Source organism: Chelonoidis abingdonii, chromosome 1 (genome assembly GCF_003597395.2).
Source record: "Chelonoidis abingdonii isolate Lonesome George chromosome 1, CheloAbing_2.0, whole genome shotgun sequence".
Classification (NCBI taxonomy): domain Eukaryota; kingdom Metazoa; phylum Chordata; order Testudines; family Testudinidae; genus Chelonoidis; species Chelonoidis abingdonii.
Window position 1 is genome coordinate 22,153,590 of NC_133769.1, and position 18,377 is coordinate 22,171,966.

The 18,377-nt window shown below is 39.1% G+C and overlaps 1 protein-coding gene across 2 annotated transcripts in view; it reads left to right on the top strand.

Annotated features, from left to right (window-relative positions):
- CACNA2D1 (calcium voltage-gated channel auxiliary subunit alpha2delta 1) overlaps positions 1–18,377 on the top strand; it is a 697,188-nt gene that overhangs the window by 593,303 nt on the left and 85,508 nt on the right. For both annotated transcript variants that reach the window (XM_075064441.1, XM_075064440.1), the window contains exons 13-16: positions 3,079–3,157; positions 8,619–8,668; positions 11,940–12,029; positions 15,878–15,946. In XM_075064441.1, the coding sequence (XP_074920542.1) occupies positions 3,079–3,157; positions 8,619–8,668; positions 11,940–12,029; positions 15,878–15,946 (288 nt within the window). The remainder of the gene's footprint in view (positions 1–3,078; positions 3,158–8,618; positions 8,669–11,939; positions 12,030–15,877; positions 15,947–18,377) is intronic.

Genomic DNA, 18,377 nt, shown 5'->3' on the forward strand with positions numbered 1-18,377 from the left:
GTAGATACCCCCTACCACCGTGACAGGTAACCCCTCTCCCCCCATCACCCCATGGCAACTAACCCTGTCCAGGGAGACTCCCCCTGTCCCCCCACAGCAACTAACCCCGCCTGGGGAGACTCCACCACCCAACCACGGCAGCTAACTCTGCCTGGGGAGACTCCCCCACCCCCGCCACGGTAGCTACCCCTGCCTGGGGAGACTTCCCCCTCTCCCCCCCGCCATGGTAGCTACCCCTGCCTGGGGAGACTTCCCCCCTCTCCCGCCCGCCACGGTAGCTACCCCTTCCTGGGGAGACTTCCCCCCCCCCCACCACGGCCGCTACCCCTGCCTGGGGAGACCTCCCCCTGCGGAAACTAACCCTGTCTGGGTAGCCCGCCCCAGCTCACCTTGGCTCCGCCTTCTCCACTGAGCACATTGGTGCTGCTCTAATTCTCCTCCCCGCCCAGGCTTGCGGCACTGATTGGAGGAGACTTAGAGCAGGCCTGTGTGCTCAGTGGAGGAGGCAGAGTGGAGGTAAGCTGGGGTGGGGAGCTGTTCCCCTGTGTGCCCCCCACGTTACTGCGGGCAGCCCTCCCCGCACGCCCCCCCCCAGCTCACCTCCACTCCACCTCCTCGCCTCAGGGGACTTTTAGGTGCCCCCAACCACTAAGCGCCCTAAGCGGCCACCTAGTTTGCCTAAATGGTTGCACCGGCCCTGACTAAGGCAAGCAAACGTATAGAGCCAAAGTTCGATCTCATCATACCATACAACCACATTGAACTCAACTGTGAATAAAGAATTTGCCCTGCCTTGTTTAATATACTAAAAGTGCATGTGAATTTGTGTTCCAGTTATGTAACTACTTTTCTGAATAACCCACATCAGCCCATTTCTTTTGTATTATACTTAAAGTACATCATGTACTAGAGGAAGCACATAATTATTTCTTGCTTTACATTACTCCAGTAGCACACTGGAGAAAAAAAACATAAAGACTAGCATCTGTAACCAAAGCATTGCTTTTATTGCGTTTAATAATGGCTCTTAACCTCTGCCTTTACAACAGCTTCTAGAGTGCCTGAAATCTTTAATATCTGTAGCAGCCAGAACCCTTCATTTTACCTTTACCTGCATGCACCTGTCCAATTGGAGGGAAATGCAAAACAATATAAATTACTTTGATTCTTGGAAAACCACATTCTCCCTATAACAGTAGTTCTCCTTCTTTCTCTCCACTGTCTTTTTTCTGTCCTTACTATCCCCACTATGACTAGGAGGGGTTTTTTTGTTGTTGTTTTTATCTTGTGTCCTCCATCTAATGTAGATTTTAAACTTTTTGAGGCAAGGACCTGTCTTCCCACATGCTAGTAAGTAAAGTGCTATGCACAGCTAAATAATCAAATTAATTAATTAAATATTGTCATCAGAGTTTAAGAAACTGAGAATTAGCTGTTTGTTAATAACAGCTGATTCAAATATGATAAAACAAGGTATGCACCTCTGTACAACACACCTATATACTCAGTTGCTTGAAAATAGGATTGTTCCATTTAACACAATTTGGAGGGTACTCCTGATTGGTCTCTTAGGGCTGAACATTGTATATGTCTCTAGTTTTCTACTTTAAGAGCCAGTCTTGGTTTTGAGTAGTACCTTAATATGTGAGTAGTCCCATTATAACTCAGCATGAGCAAGGGTGACAGCATCTTGCATAGATTTTTGACTCTTACTCCTCTATTTTAACTTGCTAACTCATCTTTTCAGGTGTCCATTTTCCGTGGTTCTGGATGAATCAGTAGATAAAGGAAAATTCTGAGAATGATTTTTCTAATGCTCCAGCAGTTTGCCAAGTCAACTGCAATTAACAAACCCCTAATTGCTTTAATTGTTGTTCTTTGCTACTTTTGATCAATGCAGCCGGTGTCAATTTAGTGGGTCTAGTGAAGACCTGTTAAATCGATGACAGAGCACTCTCTGGTCAACCCGAGTACTCCATCTCTCTGAGAAGAGTAAGGTAAGTCGACCAGAGAGCGTCTTCCGTCAATGCAGCACAGTGAAGACACCGCAGTAAGTCGACCTAAGCTATGTCTGCTCCAGCTACCTTGTTCAAATAGCTGGAAAAGCATAACTTAAATCGACTGACTCCGGCAGTGAAGACAAGCCCTGGGGAGCAGTAGATCAAATATATTTCTCTTCTGTTCATTGTCAAGGGAGGTCATTCCAAATTCCTTATAGAACTGCTATAGAGATCACACACACCTTGGCCTGAATTACCAGTATCAACATCTGCAGATAATTGCACAACAAATTTATCTGCTCATCTAGTGTTTCAGTCTTATGAACAGGATTGGGGTTTTCTGTTTAAAAATACATTGATAGAAAATTTTTGACCATCTCTGTAGCTAATTTTACTCTCAAGTACACAGATATGGAAGTCAGTGGGCTGCACCAATGGAACAAGACAAAACTGTATCCTCAAAATAGTATATTTTAAAGAAGAGTTTTTAAGAGCCTAATTGAACAGGTCCTTACACATGGAGCTCCAGTTGAAGTGAGTGTGAGTTTTGCAGGTCTGGGTCTAATGAAACTTTACTCTGTGTATTATTTGTAAGTTTCACTTTCAGAGTAAAGGTCCTCATCAAAATTCTGTAATATCTTGGAAAGTCTTATTTTGCATTGCACTGACTTCTGCTGCCTAAAATATTCATGTTACATCTCCCTGGGGACAACACAGTGCTCAAGAAGGATTATGTGAAGTAATTTAATAAAATGCTCAAAAATGATAATTCACACCCCAAAACAAGTGTATTTAGATGTCTTGTAAATAGTAACCCTGTGTATTCAACTCAGAGTACTGAGAGTATGGATGAGTGTTCTTCCCAGTTGTCTTTATACTATTTAAATATCAAATACATCAAGGTGTATATATAACATACATCAATGCAGCTGTTGTAAAGTATTGGATGCAGTGCTGGAATTTAAAATGTTATCACACTGTTTAAATGAATTAGACATCCAAGTAGCACTGCCTGAAAGTGGCATCTAATTGATGACATGGAGAAAAATGATGTGTATCTTCTTTTCAATTTGCTTAGGTACGTGTATTCACCTTTTCTGTTGGTCAACATAATTATGACAAAGGACCCATACAATGGATGGCCTGCCAAAATAAAGGTACAGTGTGTATATCTCTGAGCTTATACCTATATAAAGCTTTGATTATCCCCCAAAATATCTAAACCATTCTGTAGGTGTTACACAGGACTACAGATTTAAAAACCTTAGCCTGATTTACAAATTCATTTTGATGTTTTGATTAGTGATTTTTTTTGTTTTGTATTTTAGTAGACCATAGGGTTCTAATATTAGTATTGATATTATTTTATAGAATTATTACTAATGGCCTCAGTGTTTATTATTAAGAAAATGAGAGTACTGTACAAAACAGACCTCTTTCCGCCATGTGTTTAATTTGAGATTTTTGTGGTAATGTTTTTTGGGGAAAAGTCTCACCCTCAATTATCCAGGTATGAGGTGTTTTCATTACCAATAGGTATTAAAGTGGTACTGAATGTGTGCAGGTCACAGCTTCCTTCAACAGATTTAAAGAATTGAGCTGAATAATAGACAACAAAATGAGAATAGATTTTTGCTACCAGTCGTAGCAATTGGTAGCTTACTATATGCATTTATTCAGACTCCAACTGTGGTAAATTGAGTTGGAGGTAAAAACTTGTACAGTTATCTCAATCTTCTGATTGCCTGGGGATATTTTTTTCAAGTTGAGCCTCTAAACAAGGAAAGACACATAGAAAATGTGGCAGAATGTCTAGCTAGTTGTTAGCAGAGTCATCAAATCTGGTAGAGATATTTCATAAACTCCTACCTGTGGATGTAAAAGGTCAACACTTTCCCTAAAGAGCTCATTGAAACAGAAACTACATTTATATTGATGTAATTGGCAGAGATTTTTACTGCTACCTGCTCCAACTTCTCCCCCATTCCCAGCGGCTTCAACCCCCGATTCCCCTGCCCTGTCCCTGATACAGTCAGTATTCCTGCTCCTTCCATGCTGACCCGCTTATCAGCACCTAGGCACTTTATGATGTGGGGGGAGGTCCCAGCTAGTCCTAGCCTCTCCATTTGGAGGAGAGGAAAGGAATTGCTGGTAGCTGCCTAAGGCCCTTTGTGAACTTGTGCCTTGGTCTGTGGATCTGAATGAGAGAGAAATATTCATTTAGTTCTGTGAATAGCAAAAGACTTTTAAATGGAGTGTATGAGCAATTGACTCTACTTTTCAGTCTTAAAACTGAGTTCTTTGAGAGGTTTATTATTCTGTTTCAGTGTGTCTGCTTTAAATTAAGCAGTAATACTGAGAAGAGTGAGGCATAATAACTGGATCCACCCTTAATTTGTGACCTGGGAATACAACTTTTGAAGCTAAACTGACATTAAACATCTTCAAAAGCCACCATGATCAATCTACTCTGTAAAACTATTTAAAGAAATGATACTAGTACAGAGCATTTCTAGAAAGGAGATTTCCAAATCCAGTGGAGTGTGTAACACTAAGATATTTTTAAAAAATGAAACCAAATTTGAAGCACAATTAGGTTAAACTTTTCTTGAAATCTAAAAAATATGACATTTGTTTTTGTCGCCAAGAAGGAAGAAAAGTCAAAATATTAAATATTTTTTTAATTTAGAAAAAAAGGACAATTTGACAGTTTTGATAAAACAAAATATTTTGTTTAAAAATTATTTGAAATTAAACATTTTGCTTTGATATACTGACATTTTCAAAATTTCTGATTATCAACATGTTCACTATATCAAATGCTGATTTGAAACAAATTGTTTCATTTCAAACATTTTTGTAAAAATCAGAAAATTTTATTGAAACTCGATATTTTATCAGGAAAATATTATGATCAACAATTTTTACTTTTCTCTAATAATAGTGTAGCATAAATCGTATATGTTTTGGAAAGTTCTTGTTTTGATGGAAGATGAGAAGCTGATATTGAGGACAGATTAGAAAATTAAGCAAAGGTGTTTCTAAGAGAAGAACTTGTCAACATTTGTTGTCCAATGAAATGAACAAATATTTCAATCTGAAATATTTCATAGTGTTTCCTTTTATTTCCAAACAAATAAATCAAAATAAATTAAGAAATAAAGCAAAATGAAAAATTCATTTCTAAAAAAGGAGTGAAAATTTTTGTGTGTGTCCGTGTGTGTGTTTAATTTGAGGGGAGGGTATTTTCTTTCACTCTTTTCCCTAGAAAAATGGTGGGGAAAAGTTTTCTTGCTTTTTTTGAGAGACAGAAAGAAGAGTAAGATATCCATCCATCATTTTGAACAAAAAATAACATTTTTTTAAGATTTGATCAAAATTTTATCAGCCAATGATTTTTATATGGCAATCTATATCTTTGATGAAAATATTATTGTGATCAAAACCCATCATTTTGTCCAGAAACATTTATTTTTAATTATCTTACCACCATAGACAATTCTGAGTGCTAACTGAAAGAAAGATATTGTAGATACCAAGCTGATGCATTATAAATCACATAATGAGATAACAAGGAGATCATATAATAGTATGAATTTCTAGTTCCAAACTTACAGTAGCTTGTATGTGGTACATTACACAGTCAAGAACTACTGGGATAAACCGATCTCAGAATCAAAAATAAGGTTACTTTCTGTGTGGTAAGAGAGCTATTAATCTTTATACCTTTGAACTTTTAGATTCTCTTATCTTTTGCCTCCCCCAAATACTTTGTTATTTTTATGTTGCTGGCAATTCGTTTATCATCTGACTGTCTCCTTTCCTCCCACTTAAGTAAAAGTCTCACCCAACTTTTCTCTTGTTATATGCCAGTTTAGGTCCAAATACTGAGAGGTAATGGGCACAATTATTATGTGTAACATCATAGCTCCAAGTGTCCTAATTATGCTCCATTGTGCTAAGTGCTTTACAAACACAGAACAAAAAGTTCCCGCCGAAGGAGCTTACAATCTGAATACAAGATGAGACAACAGATGGATATAGGACAGTATATTGGTGGAACAGTACAATGAAATAATATTGGTCATCATGACAGGCTGTGGTCTCAGCACACTAGTGGTCTAACCATTTTCAAGTGTTTTGTAGGTATCATAGCCAACAAGAACTTGAGGGATTTGAAGGAAAGTGATTTAGTTTTGCAGATGTTTAAGGGGAATTTGTCCCAAGCAGGAGAGGACAGAGTGGGAGCAGGCATGAAGATGCTTGTTTAAAAATGTAAACAGTAGATGATAGAGGCTGGCATCGTGGGCTTATCAGAGGCTGGAGTTGACTTTTTGATAGTAAGTTAGAGATGATAGACAGTTGAGGACAGGTTGTGAAGGGTCTTGAAAGTGAAAACAAGGCAGTTAATATTTGATGTAGTAGAGAAAGTGGAGACATTCAAAAAGAGTGGTGATGGGGTAGCAGAAGGATCTTTACAGCAGCATTTTGAGTGAATATGAGCAGGGCAAGATTACATTTATTAAGACCTGAAAAAAGGATATTGCAGTAATTGAGATATGAGACAAATGAGAGATTTAGTTGGATAGATGGATAGGAGATGCTGTATTTTAGAGAGCTTATACACAAAGAAACTGCAAGATTTACAGAGAGCTTGTATGTTAGGACCAAAAGAGAGGTCCAATTGGAAATGATACCCGTAATACAGGCTTGAGTGATATGCAGGCTGATTCTGTGGTCCATAGTGATTGAGAAAGGAGGCAATTGGGAGGGTTTGTGCGGGAAGATTAGGAGCTCTCTTTCAGCCATGTTAAGCTTGAGCTGATAATTAGATATTCACAGGGAGCTGTCAGACAGGTGGAGATTTTAGTTTGGATAAAAAGAGACCGCTCTGGAGGAGAGAGAGAGAGGTAGGGGCGGCTCTAGACATTTCGCCGCCCCAAGCAAGGCATCATGCCGCGGGGGGCGCTCTGCCGCTCACCGGTCCTGCAGCTCCGGTGGACCTCCTGCAGGCGTGCCTGCGGAGGGTCTGCTGGTCCCGCGGCTTCGGACCCTCCGCAGGCACGCCTGCAGGAGGTCCACCGAAGCCACAGGACCAGCGGACCCTCTGAAGTCATGCCGCCGAAGGCACCTTGCCTGCTGCCCTCCTGGCGACCGGCAGAGCGCCCCTTGCGGCATGCTGCCCAAAGCACGCGCTTGGCGTGCTGGGGCCTGGAGCCGCCCCTGGAGAGTGGTAGATTTGGGAGTCAGCCAGATAAAGCTGATAGCGGAATTTATGTTTTTGGAGGAGATCACCGAGAGATAAAGTGCAGAGGAATCCATTATATTTGATGTTAGTGAATAGTGTGCTCGCTCTGCATCCCTCAGAATTTGACCTATTGTGTAGATAAAACTTCTCAAGAGCAGTGGGTATGGCCAGTGGCAGATATGATTAGTAAAAAGAAAAGATGACTGAGATTTTTTCCCCACTGCTGACTTTTAGAAAGATTGACTGCACTTAGTGATAATAGCAAAAGAATATCAAATTTTCCCCTTGTTTTCCAAGTTATTTCCCACTCAGTTACCTGTTTATGACAATGAATGACCAGTAGATCAATATAACATAATTATTTTATTTTTATAGGCGATCTAGGTGTATGTTTACCTCTTGGGGTAGGTGTATGTGTAAACCTCTCTGCTTATTATAGTGTGTATGTCTCTACATTATGACAGTCTAATTCCTTTTGCTATTCATTTAGTATTGACCAACCAACTTAAGGTCCTGAGTGACCATATTATAGCTCTATTCAGTTTATAGTGTGGTTTATCAAGTTGCACATACAAAGAAACAGGCAGAGGTTTTATTTATTTATTTTAAAATCAGATCATTAGGAATAATCAATTGGCAAACAGTGTTAGACCATGTAACTTTGTTACTGTAACCCTTCTCCATCATCCCCCACCCTTCCTATTACTTGTGACTAATAGTCTGTAGTCTGCAGGGATCGTGACTTCTTATAGCTGTACAGAGGGCCCTCGATTGTGATTGAGGCCTTTGGCAATGTTATAATGCAAATAAATAACAGCAATGCAAATGATAAATAAATGGATGCCACTAATATTTTGTGAAAGGATACGTCAAATGGATGTTTTCATTCTTATCACATAATAAGCAGTGTTTTTAAGCTGTGGATGAGTTCACTTCGTTGTGAAGGCAAACTAGATTTTAATTGGATTTAAAGATGTATCCAGCGTATAATTGTATTATTGTTACTGCCTTTTAATGTACTTCTTTAATATGTTTGTTCTCCAAAATAGCTGTGAATGCAGGGGGGAAATGTATGAAAACTCCATTTCTTCCACTGGGAAAAAACAAAGGTTACAAAGCAGCTTGTCATTCCTCAGGAATAGCTAGCACATATGGCGATGGCACAACTTGCATGTCCATTGATTGCTGTGAAGTCTAATTAAATAATTATGGCTTAGAGGTTCTTTCATGCAAATGCTTTTAAGATACTTTCCATAATTATTGGAAGTAAAAGAGATATGAAAATAGAATTTTTTCTTTCAAGTGATCTCAGATGAAGAGTATGGCATTATGATGTAGCAGCATGTTATTGTTTCCATTATGTATTTTAGGTTACTATTATGAAATTCCTTCCATTGGAGCGATAAGAATAAACACCCAGGTACGTCTATAGTGCTTGCAAACTGCAAGTACAGTCATAAGTCAAAGAAATGCTGTTGTGACAGTAAACAGTTTACAAGAATTACTTTTGGTTTGTCTTATAAGTAAAATGAAATACATCTTTTTTTAGGTATAGTTGCACAGTGAAACAAATTTGAAGATGTCCACTCATTAACCAATATAGAATATTTACCCCTTATCAGATCCCCATCTCAGCTCAAGGAGTGCAAAAGCCAGCTCTAAGTTCTAACGCTATTGTTTCCCATAGGTGGTATCCTGAGCAAAACCCTTCAGTGGAAGAAAGACATACATAGTTGTTAACCTGATGTTTCAACCCCAGTATTTACAACCCCAGTGTTTACAGTTCCAGCCATAAATCCTTATGAACTGGCTCTGTCTGTTGTTAGAACCATGTCAATCAATTGACTCACATCCACCTTTCTTTAGTGTTAAAAAGCTTTAGATCTTTTGGTTCTCAAACTCTGTGTTGGAGAAATATGCGGGATTGGCTTGTTCCACTCCTCCCATCCTTTTTTTGTGTTGTAGCTGTGGAGAGAAGACAGCTTAGTGGCTCCAAAAAGGTGACACAAATGTAGTTAAACTGTCTGTGCATGCACAGGCACATGACAGTTATGGCCTTAACAGAATATTGTGGAGGCTTACTTACAGATGTTACTGTGAGCAGTCATGTCCTGAATAAAGTGCCTAAATACTTTCTTGCCCTCTTCACACACTTTCCCTAAGTCCCCTTGAGGCTTAAGAAGCTTCAGTCTCAGGCAGTTCAGAGTTGAGAACACCAACTACATGTCAAAACTCTCAGCACCATCTGCATTGCCCAGTCTTTTCAACATGGACCACAAAACTGCACCTGGAGGTCTTGATATCAGTTTCACTGCAGTGTCAAAGTTTTGATGCTTTTGGTACTTCAGGAAACTAGTCCAGTGCTCACCTCCACTCTTCTTGAAACAATACTCAGCATCACCTATGCTTAGGAGTCTACCCAGGCCTGCATCAAAAGTAGCACACTCAATTAATTATCTGAAGATGATTTCACCCTGGCTTTCTAGCAGCATCTGGTCAAGACTACTGATGACTTCAGGAGCAACAGCAGACAACAACAGACTGGCTCTTCAACCCCTGAAGACAGTGGGAAATATCAACGAATCTGACCATTCATACATGTTCACTGCATTTCATCTATACAGACTCTAGACACCAGTAGATGTCCTTGAATTCTTGGCTCCACAGGACCACCGATTGTGTTTGAGATGAGGTCCACATTCTACTCCTCCAGAGGATTTGGTGCAGTTGTCAGCACTAATGCCATTATGTGCCATGGGGTATCGGACCATTTATGGAATGCCTTAATCCTGCTTCCCCAGCACTGACATGAATAAGTATGGATGAAGATATTCAAGAGTGCTGCTTGGACACAGAGAATTCAAGGGACCATTTTGAGTCTTGCCTTTTGGGCTTGCATCCATGCTACATGTGTTTACAAAGTGCTTAGAAATCATAATCTCAAAACCACACAGAATGGTGGTACATGTTTTCTTCTATGTGGACAATTATTTAATCAAAGACAAAAAATTGGAAGCAATTCAAACACAAGTCCCTGGAACCATCAGGTCACTGGAGACGCTAGGGTTCAAAATAAAGTATCCAAAGTCCCAGCTTTTTCTTCAGAAGCTATTGGAATACATGGGTGCCCTGCTAGACTTGAAAAGTTCTACCCCAAAACTGTATTTTGGATATTGTAGAATTGATGGGAAATATTTTCTGGAGCAGCTGGAACCAGTAAAGACCATGCTGTAGATATTGGGTCTGAGGGTGTCCACAGTATTTATAATTGATATAACATACAACTTCAGTTGACCCTGAAATGTCAGTGGTGTCAAGCTACACTGACTTTCACATTACTCCTGGATGATGGATGGACTCCAAGCCATGCTCACTTGGGGGAGTTCAGTGAATGTCTGTAATTAGGAAAGGATTTGCAAATTCCTTCCTTCAAATTGTATTAGACATAGGGAGGATTAGGAAGCTCACAGAAGGAGGGGTGGGGGGTTACATTAAAAGCACTTGGCCTGTCCAAGAAGATCTTTTGCACGTAAATTGTATGGCTATAAAGACACCCCTGAATACACCGAGGACCTTCAGAGACCTGGTATCTCAAAAGATGGTCCTGTTTCAAATTGACAATCAGGTTGCCACATTTTACATCAACTAACTAAGAAAGTCTAAGACCAAATCTCCTGTGTCAGGAAGCCCTGCAGGCTTGAACTGTAGACAGTGCCTTACAAGACATTCCCAATGGTCACTTACTAGGCTGGGAAGGAAAATTATTGGTAGTGTTCCATAGTGAACCCACATAAAGCAGGCCTGGATCTACATATGGTATATCTATCTAATTTATCTATCATAAGTAGTTCCCATACACCATCTGCCATTTGTTTCTGAGTGGACACAGTGGATTGGATTTCTCTCAAAGAGTTCTGTTTGCAGCATCTCCGAACAACAAACAACTGGTTTTCGGCACAGTACAGTAGGAAGCACTGAAATGTCTACTACATCCATTAGTGAGGGAAGCTAATGTATATCTTTCCTTCACTAGCTCATGTATATCTTTCTTCCATTTCCTGTGTTAGCAAATTTCCAGGGCCTAGGAGAAAAGGCAAAGGTGGATCCTTTTGCCTGTGCCTCACAAACTGCTGGAGTGTCATCTTCATCTGTATTGTTATTGTTCACATTGTTAGATTTCAAATGAGAAGAAAGTCAGTCGTCGTTACTGTTTTTAATTATTTTAGAGGCATCATTGGGTTTTTTCAGTAGTGGTAATCTGTTCTGACATGTAACTTTGGAGAAGGTGCTTATTGGTAATTGCTCTCCAATGATATACATCATAACAAATAGCACACCCCATTGTTCCCTCATGCACTTGAGGGTTCTGCAATGTTATTGTCATATTACTATTACACCTAAATTCATTTTTGTAGATATATGTTCCAGTGGAGCTGCTGACTCAGAATACCCCTTGTTGAGTCTAATGTGATATGTAGCACAAACCCAAGTGTGATCTGTTTTTGATGTATAACTTCAGAGAGCAATGAATATATGTTTTTTTTTCTATTATATTACTGGTGTTGAAATCATGTCCTTATACTGAATTCACTTTATTTTTTGTCATATGTTTTGTTTTTTTCCTGGCACTATTTTTGAATGTTGATTTGATAATGTCTTGCCTCTGATGGGCTTCTTGCTCTTTTTAACAGGAATATTTGGACGTTTTGGGGAGACCGATGGTTTTAGCTGGAGATAAAGCAAAACAAGTCCAGTGGACCAATGTGTATTTGGATGCACTGGTATGAGCTATATTTACATAGAAAAAAGAAAAATATCTTTTTAGTATAGAGCATTTTGAAGTGTACATGCTTATAAGTTTATATATCCATTGCTTTTAAATCCTATGAACCTTACAGTACTCAGTTGAAATGCATAACTTAAGTCAACACTTTTTTTTATGAACTGTATTGTGGATAAAGCAGAGTATTTTGTATATATGGAAAAAACATTTATAAAATGAAGAGCTCTCCCATTTCTGTCTACCACCTACAAAAGACTCAAACTCCTCCATCCCCAAATATAACATTTCTGAGTTGTCATAAAGCAGCTTTCTGAACTGCTATTATACCACTGGACATTTTCTGTCCTTGCTATCCTAGCTGGACATTTTCTGTCCTTGCTATCTTTATCATTTTCGTCTAGTATAATGACATGGATAGACGTGATTTATTCCAGAAATACCTCTCACACACACGTCTCTAAATGCAGCTCACTGCTGACATAAAACAAACAAATGAAAAATATTGTTTCCCAGTTATGGGCCTTTGCTCAGCAGAGACCATTATTTGTGCTAAATTGTCTGGAGACCTTGTTCTGTGAAAAAAATGCACAGTTGGGAAAATAAACTGAAAACCAGCCAACTCATTTTCACATGGCATGTGAACAGGATTTGGACTCCAGAAGTAAGTGGTTATTGCAATTGCCCACTGTCTCAGCCAACTGCTTGTTTAGTTGACTATTGTATGTGATGGAGGAAACAACCAAAAGGGCATAATCCAGCACTTTCCACTCTGCTGGCTTATCATTTGGGTCTTTTAAAACAAACATACGCAGGAAACTATGAAAAGCTAAGTATTATTAGCAGCAGTCAGAACTTCTGAAGTAGATAAACTTTCTGTACATACTTTTAATCATGCAGAAATTACTGTAAAATGATCATCTGAAATCACGTATTTATCCAAGTTCACATGGTCATCTAGAGTCATGTCAATATCCGCTTCTTCCTGCCTCCATTTCCTTAAAATATCTATTTTTTTATCAGTCCATCATGGAACAGTGTGTGACATAGAGGAAACAATGTTGTGTCATTGCAGTTTTAATAGCCAGAAGTTCATTGACCACATTCTCTTGGTTGCTGTCGAGGTACTTACTGGAAGTATAAAGGATGTTATGAGGAAAGTTCATATGTTCTGTACATATCCTCTTCTAAGATAAATTTGTAACATGGGTGTCAGAGGAGATCTGGTTACTTAAACAAAAAGAACAGGGATAGCTGCAAATACCATTACATTGGTTTATGTTTTGAGTGGGTTACAAAAAGCTTTGATTCTAAACCTTTACTTAATGTCTTTGCCCATGTATGTAAACAAGCAAACATTCTCTGTATAAATATACTTAAGCAGAGATGGACCCCAGTTGCAAAATTCAGATCAAGGCTAGTGCCTGGAGCTCAGTGCTTAGAAAATAAAGTGCCAAACATCTAACCACTCTGGTAACTCCCAACCCGCTGATCTGGTAAGTAAGCGAGCTGTCCTCTAATCCGATGCCGATCTAACATGGCAGAAAACTATGTGTTAGGGAATCCCCTTAACGCCTCCTGAAAATCTCCACAGAGTTGAATAAAGTATAGACATGCTGGGTTGAGGACGTAGACCCAGATCTTAAACCTTCTAATAGTTTGAGCCTGTTCTAGTGGAGGGTCTTAATTCAGCCCATGGCAGAGGGTCTCCATTCATGCTGGATCTGGTTCAGGATCAGATTTTGTAACCCCACTCCCAGTGTGTAGGGATGTTCACATTTAGGGGTCTAGTTCAGGCCCATCTCAAATAATAAGGGCACTTGTTATATATGTTTATCATAATATAGCTCCTGGCAGTGACCTCTCTCTCCTCTTACCCCTATCATTTAACATCCATCAAGAGGCTGTTCTGGGATCCATCCTCTCCTCCCTCTAGAGTTTATACTCTCTGTTTGACTTCATCCACTCTGAAGGTTTCATATACTGCACCATCTTTATATGGGTAATTCCCAAACTGACCTCTCCAGTCCCTGACTTTTCTCCTTCTGCTTGGTTTTGTGTGTGTAAATGGAGCGTCTCCAAATAGAACCCCTTATCTTTCCACCAGATCCTTCTCCACCACGTGCCTTCTCCATATTATCTGACAGTTCCACTGTCTTTCCCTTCACCTGGGCTCACTCCTGCAGTGTGATTTCTATTCCTGCTTTCCCCAATCTAGCCTCCGGCTAAGACTGTCACAGTCACTTCTCCTTCTTTAATATGGCTTAGCTCTGTCAGTGCCAAGGTATCCAGACTACTAAACTACTTGTCATTTATCCCTTTGACCATTTTTACATTTTCCTGTCTGATCTCCTCACATCGCTATCCAGCCTCACTAATCTGTCCAAAAGTAAACTCAGGTGAAGAAAAGATCAGGGTGAGCACCCGGGGGAGGGACAACTGGCAGCGGGTTTTGGGTGAGCACATCTGAGGAGGAGTGGTTTGGGCTGAACGCAGCTGGGGAACAGTTAGGGTATAATTTTCTATTACTTCTCTCAGACCATATCACCTCTTGTTCTTGAATCTCTACACAGCATTATCACATCACTCATCCTATTCAGGCTCCTTATCCTGAGCCTTGTTACACTACATATTCTGTTACCCACCTTGACCTCAGCTCTCATTTCCTCCTACTCCCTGTTTTGCTCAGTACCTATCGCATTCCTTTCCCCTCTTAATTTTTTACTACTCTGCTTTGCTCCATCTTCTGCTCCACTAAATATCCACTCCCACCTCCTTGAAATGCCTCTTTAAAATGCATTTCTTGCAGGGATCGCTCTTACTTTCCTCTCCCCTCTGATAATCTCTCCATACCCTTCTTACTCTTATTCTGTGTCCTATTTTGTCATTGTCTGTCTTCTCTGTGCCCTAGAAAACTGGCTTTTACATAATAAACTCTTCATAGAAATTAGTGTGCCTCGTTACCATGCATTTTGATTATTAATGGCTCTCTGCACTTTATGTTAAATCATAAGACTTTTCTTGATGATACTTCTCTAGCATCAGTCATCTGCCTGCATTACAGTGATTAGATTCAGGCCATCCAGATATACCCACAGTCTGCTCATGCCTGGATGGTACAACCAAAATATCTTCACGTAACGAGTGCTCTGGCTAAATTCTTGGCACTATCACATTCCAGAAGGTTATATGTGGCAGTTTTTTCCAAGTGCAATTAGTGTACATCATTCCAGACATACTCCCTATTTAAAAGTATTGCTTTTGGGAATGACATTAGGAAACAACTGAGATGCCATAAGTAGCTTAACCTGGCATTTGATGTTTCTGTATTGATTTGGCTTAATTGTTTCTTTCCTTTTTCCTACCCCTCTGATTTAAGGAGTTGGGTTTTTTTCATAACTACTGCTAATTAGAGAATGTGTAAGAGAGAACTCATGTATAGATGTCAGTTAAGTCTCATCAACCTACGTTCTCTTGAGTTGAGATATTATATTCTAATTGTAGAACACCACTCATCTTAAACATTGAGTTATTACCTGTGTGTGTGGGGAGGGACCTTCTTATACACACATGGGTAAATATATGAACACATTTTTTACCGAGCAATGGAAGCTGGAAAAGTATTAGTCAAATAGTTTATTCAAAAAGTATTGCACAATGTATTAAATACAGTGTTTGACAATTGATCTTTAATACCGTTTAAATTAATTATTCAGTTAATAGCTTTTTGGGATTTTTAGCAAAAAGAAAGCCCAGATTTATATCATGGGCTTAAAAAAGGTAATCACTGTTTTTGTCTTAATTTATTTTTGGTTAATATTTGTTATTAATTATGGATTTTTTTTCTAGGAACTGGGCCTTGTCATTACTGGGACTCTGCCTGTCTTTAATCGAACAGTAGACCAACAAGGGAACAAGGTAAGCTATTACTTAAAGCTGAAAAGTAAGTTTCAGTTACGTTAATAAAACTTGATGTAGCAATCCTTGTGGAAATAGATATTTCTATAAAGAGCTATCTACGGTATAACTGTTTTGTACAACTAGAAACAAATGGTCACATCGAGTTATCTGATAACCACCTGGGAACAAGGAAATGCAAATCACATTGCTTGTTCTGAGTTTCAACATATGATATCACTTGATCTGTCTGCATGACCTGGTGATAATGAGAATGCATTTGGGGATGAATAATTACATGGGAAATAGGTGATGATAATTCATAGGTATTTCAAAAAGAGAAGCCTAGAGACATTTATAAAATCCATAGAAGCTATGAAATTTCATAATAATAGGCAATAATTGTAATGATGCTTGGACTTCAAATGAACAATCAGTTTTCTAGGGCATTGCCAACAAAATTGGGTGAGGAAGAGAAAAATCTGTTTTTTCCCTTCCATTACATGGTGAAAATGATTCTGTCTTACTTTATAGAGTGCTTCCTGCCTTTCTCAGAGATGACACATCAGATTGTGTGTAAAAATTATATACAGAACAAAACAACCATATTTATACTACAGAATGAAGCATCCAAACTTTTCTGTATACATGCACATATCCCTCTCTCACCTTTGTATAGCTTTACTTGCCTGTTATGTAGACTATAAATTCCTCAGAGCATAGACCTGTTTTATATATATTTTTGTGAAGTGTGTAGCAGAACTGTAGGAGACCTAATTTAAACATTAACATATCGAAAGAGAGAGTAGATTTTAATTTACATACATTTGATAGCTAGATAGATTGACATCTAATTATTAGATAGGCATAATTCTATTATTTGTCCCTGTATAGTGTTGAAACCATGTATGTTTTTGCTGCATCATGACACTGCTTTGTCTTTTTTTTAAATCAGGCCTAGAGTATATTCTGAAGTTGAAAGTAAATTTGACATAGCCTCAGCGTTAATCTGGGGCACTTAAACATCATCATGTACATTTTATTCAGAGTTATAAATGAGAAAGCATTTCCATTTTACATTTATCCATTAGTGGACTGCAGTATGCAAAAGCTTATTTTAGCCAAAGTACTCTTTTTGATTTAAATTTATCAGAGACCACATAGGCCCAGGGAAAAAAAAGATCCATATTAGATCCAAAATGTTTCTCAAACTAGTTTATGATAAGCTCCTTAACCTCTCCTATTCAGGGTCAAGTTCTTATACTCTTAGTCATGAGATAATGCTGTACCTCAAACTGATCCCATTGAATTCACTGGGTCTGCTTGTAAAGTAAGGTACTAGTCACTCAGTAAAGGTTCCTGAACTCAGTGGGATTCTCTGGGGAAATTAAAACTCTATTACGTTTCCTAGGTAGTCTCTGCCGCCTTCCCCAATATGTATTCCAAACTCCTGGAGTGCCCTCCATGACATCCATGGGGATTGGAATAGGTGGAAATGATATTATGGAGATGCATGACTCCTTTTTCCAGATGGTACACAGTACATTCCGGCTTTGATGTTACTGTGCTAAATACAGTGGCTGTTGTGTTGTTTGATTGATCATTACCTTACAGTCAAAAGTATGTACTGATTTTGCATGTCTCAGTTTTTGAGTATCCAGAATGAGATTCCTAATAGTTTGTGCCTGAAGTTTTCTGAAAATCAGATCTCTTTAGGGGAAAATCACAAGCAGGATTTCAAAATCTTGGCTGAAATACCTAGAAGCCCAGGACTGGGACTCCATTATGCTGTATACTGTCCAGACACATAGGAAGACATGATTCACACACGAAAGAGCATGTTCTACTTGTACCCTCCTTGAGGAAGGGAAACTTGAAATAAGATTTAATAAATAGTATATATTGTAAATGTTCAAAACATGAGACAAAGTTCATAAAGACTTTATGTGTTGTCACTATGCCATTTAAGAACATAAGAAAGACTGTACCAGGTCAGACCAAAGGTCCATCTAGCCCAGTATCTGTCTACCGACAGTGGCCAATGCCAGGTGCCCCAGAGGGAGCGAACCTAACAGGCAGTGATCAAGTGATCTCTCTCCTGCCATCCATCTCCATCCTCTGACAAACAGAGGCTAAAGACACCATTCCTTACCCATCCTGGCTAATAGCCATTTATGGACTTAACCACCGTGAATTTATCCAGTTCTCTTTTAAATGCTGTTATAGTCCTAGCCTTCACAACCTCCTCAGGTGAGGAGTTCCACAAGTTGACTGTGCGCTTCCTTCTATTTGTTTTAAACCTGCTACCTACTAATTTCATTTGGTGACCCCTAGTTCTTGTATTATGGGAATAAGAAAATAACTTTTCCTTATCAACTTTCTCCACATCACTCATGATTTTATATATCTCTATCATATCCCCCCTTAGTCTCCTCTTTTCCAAGCTGAAAAG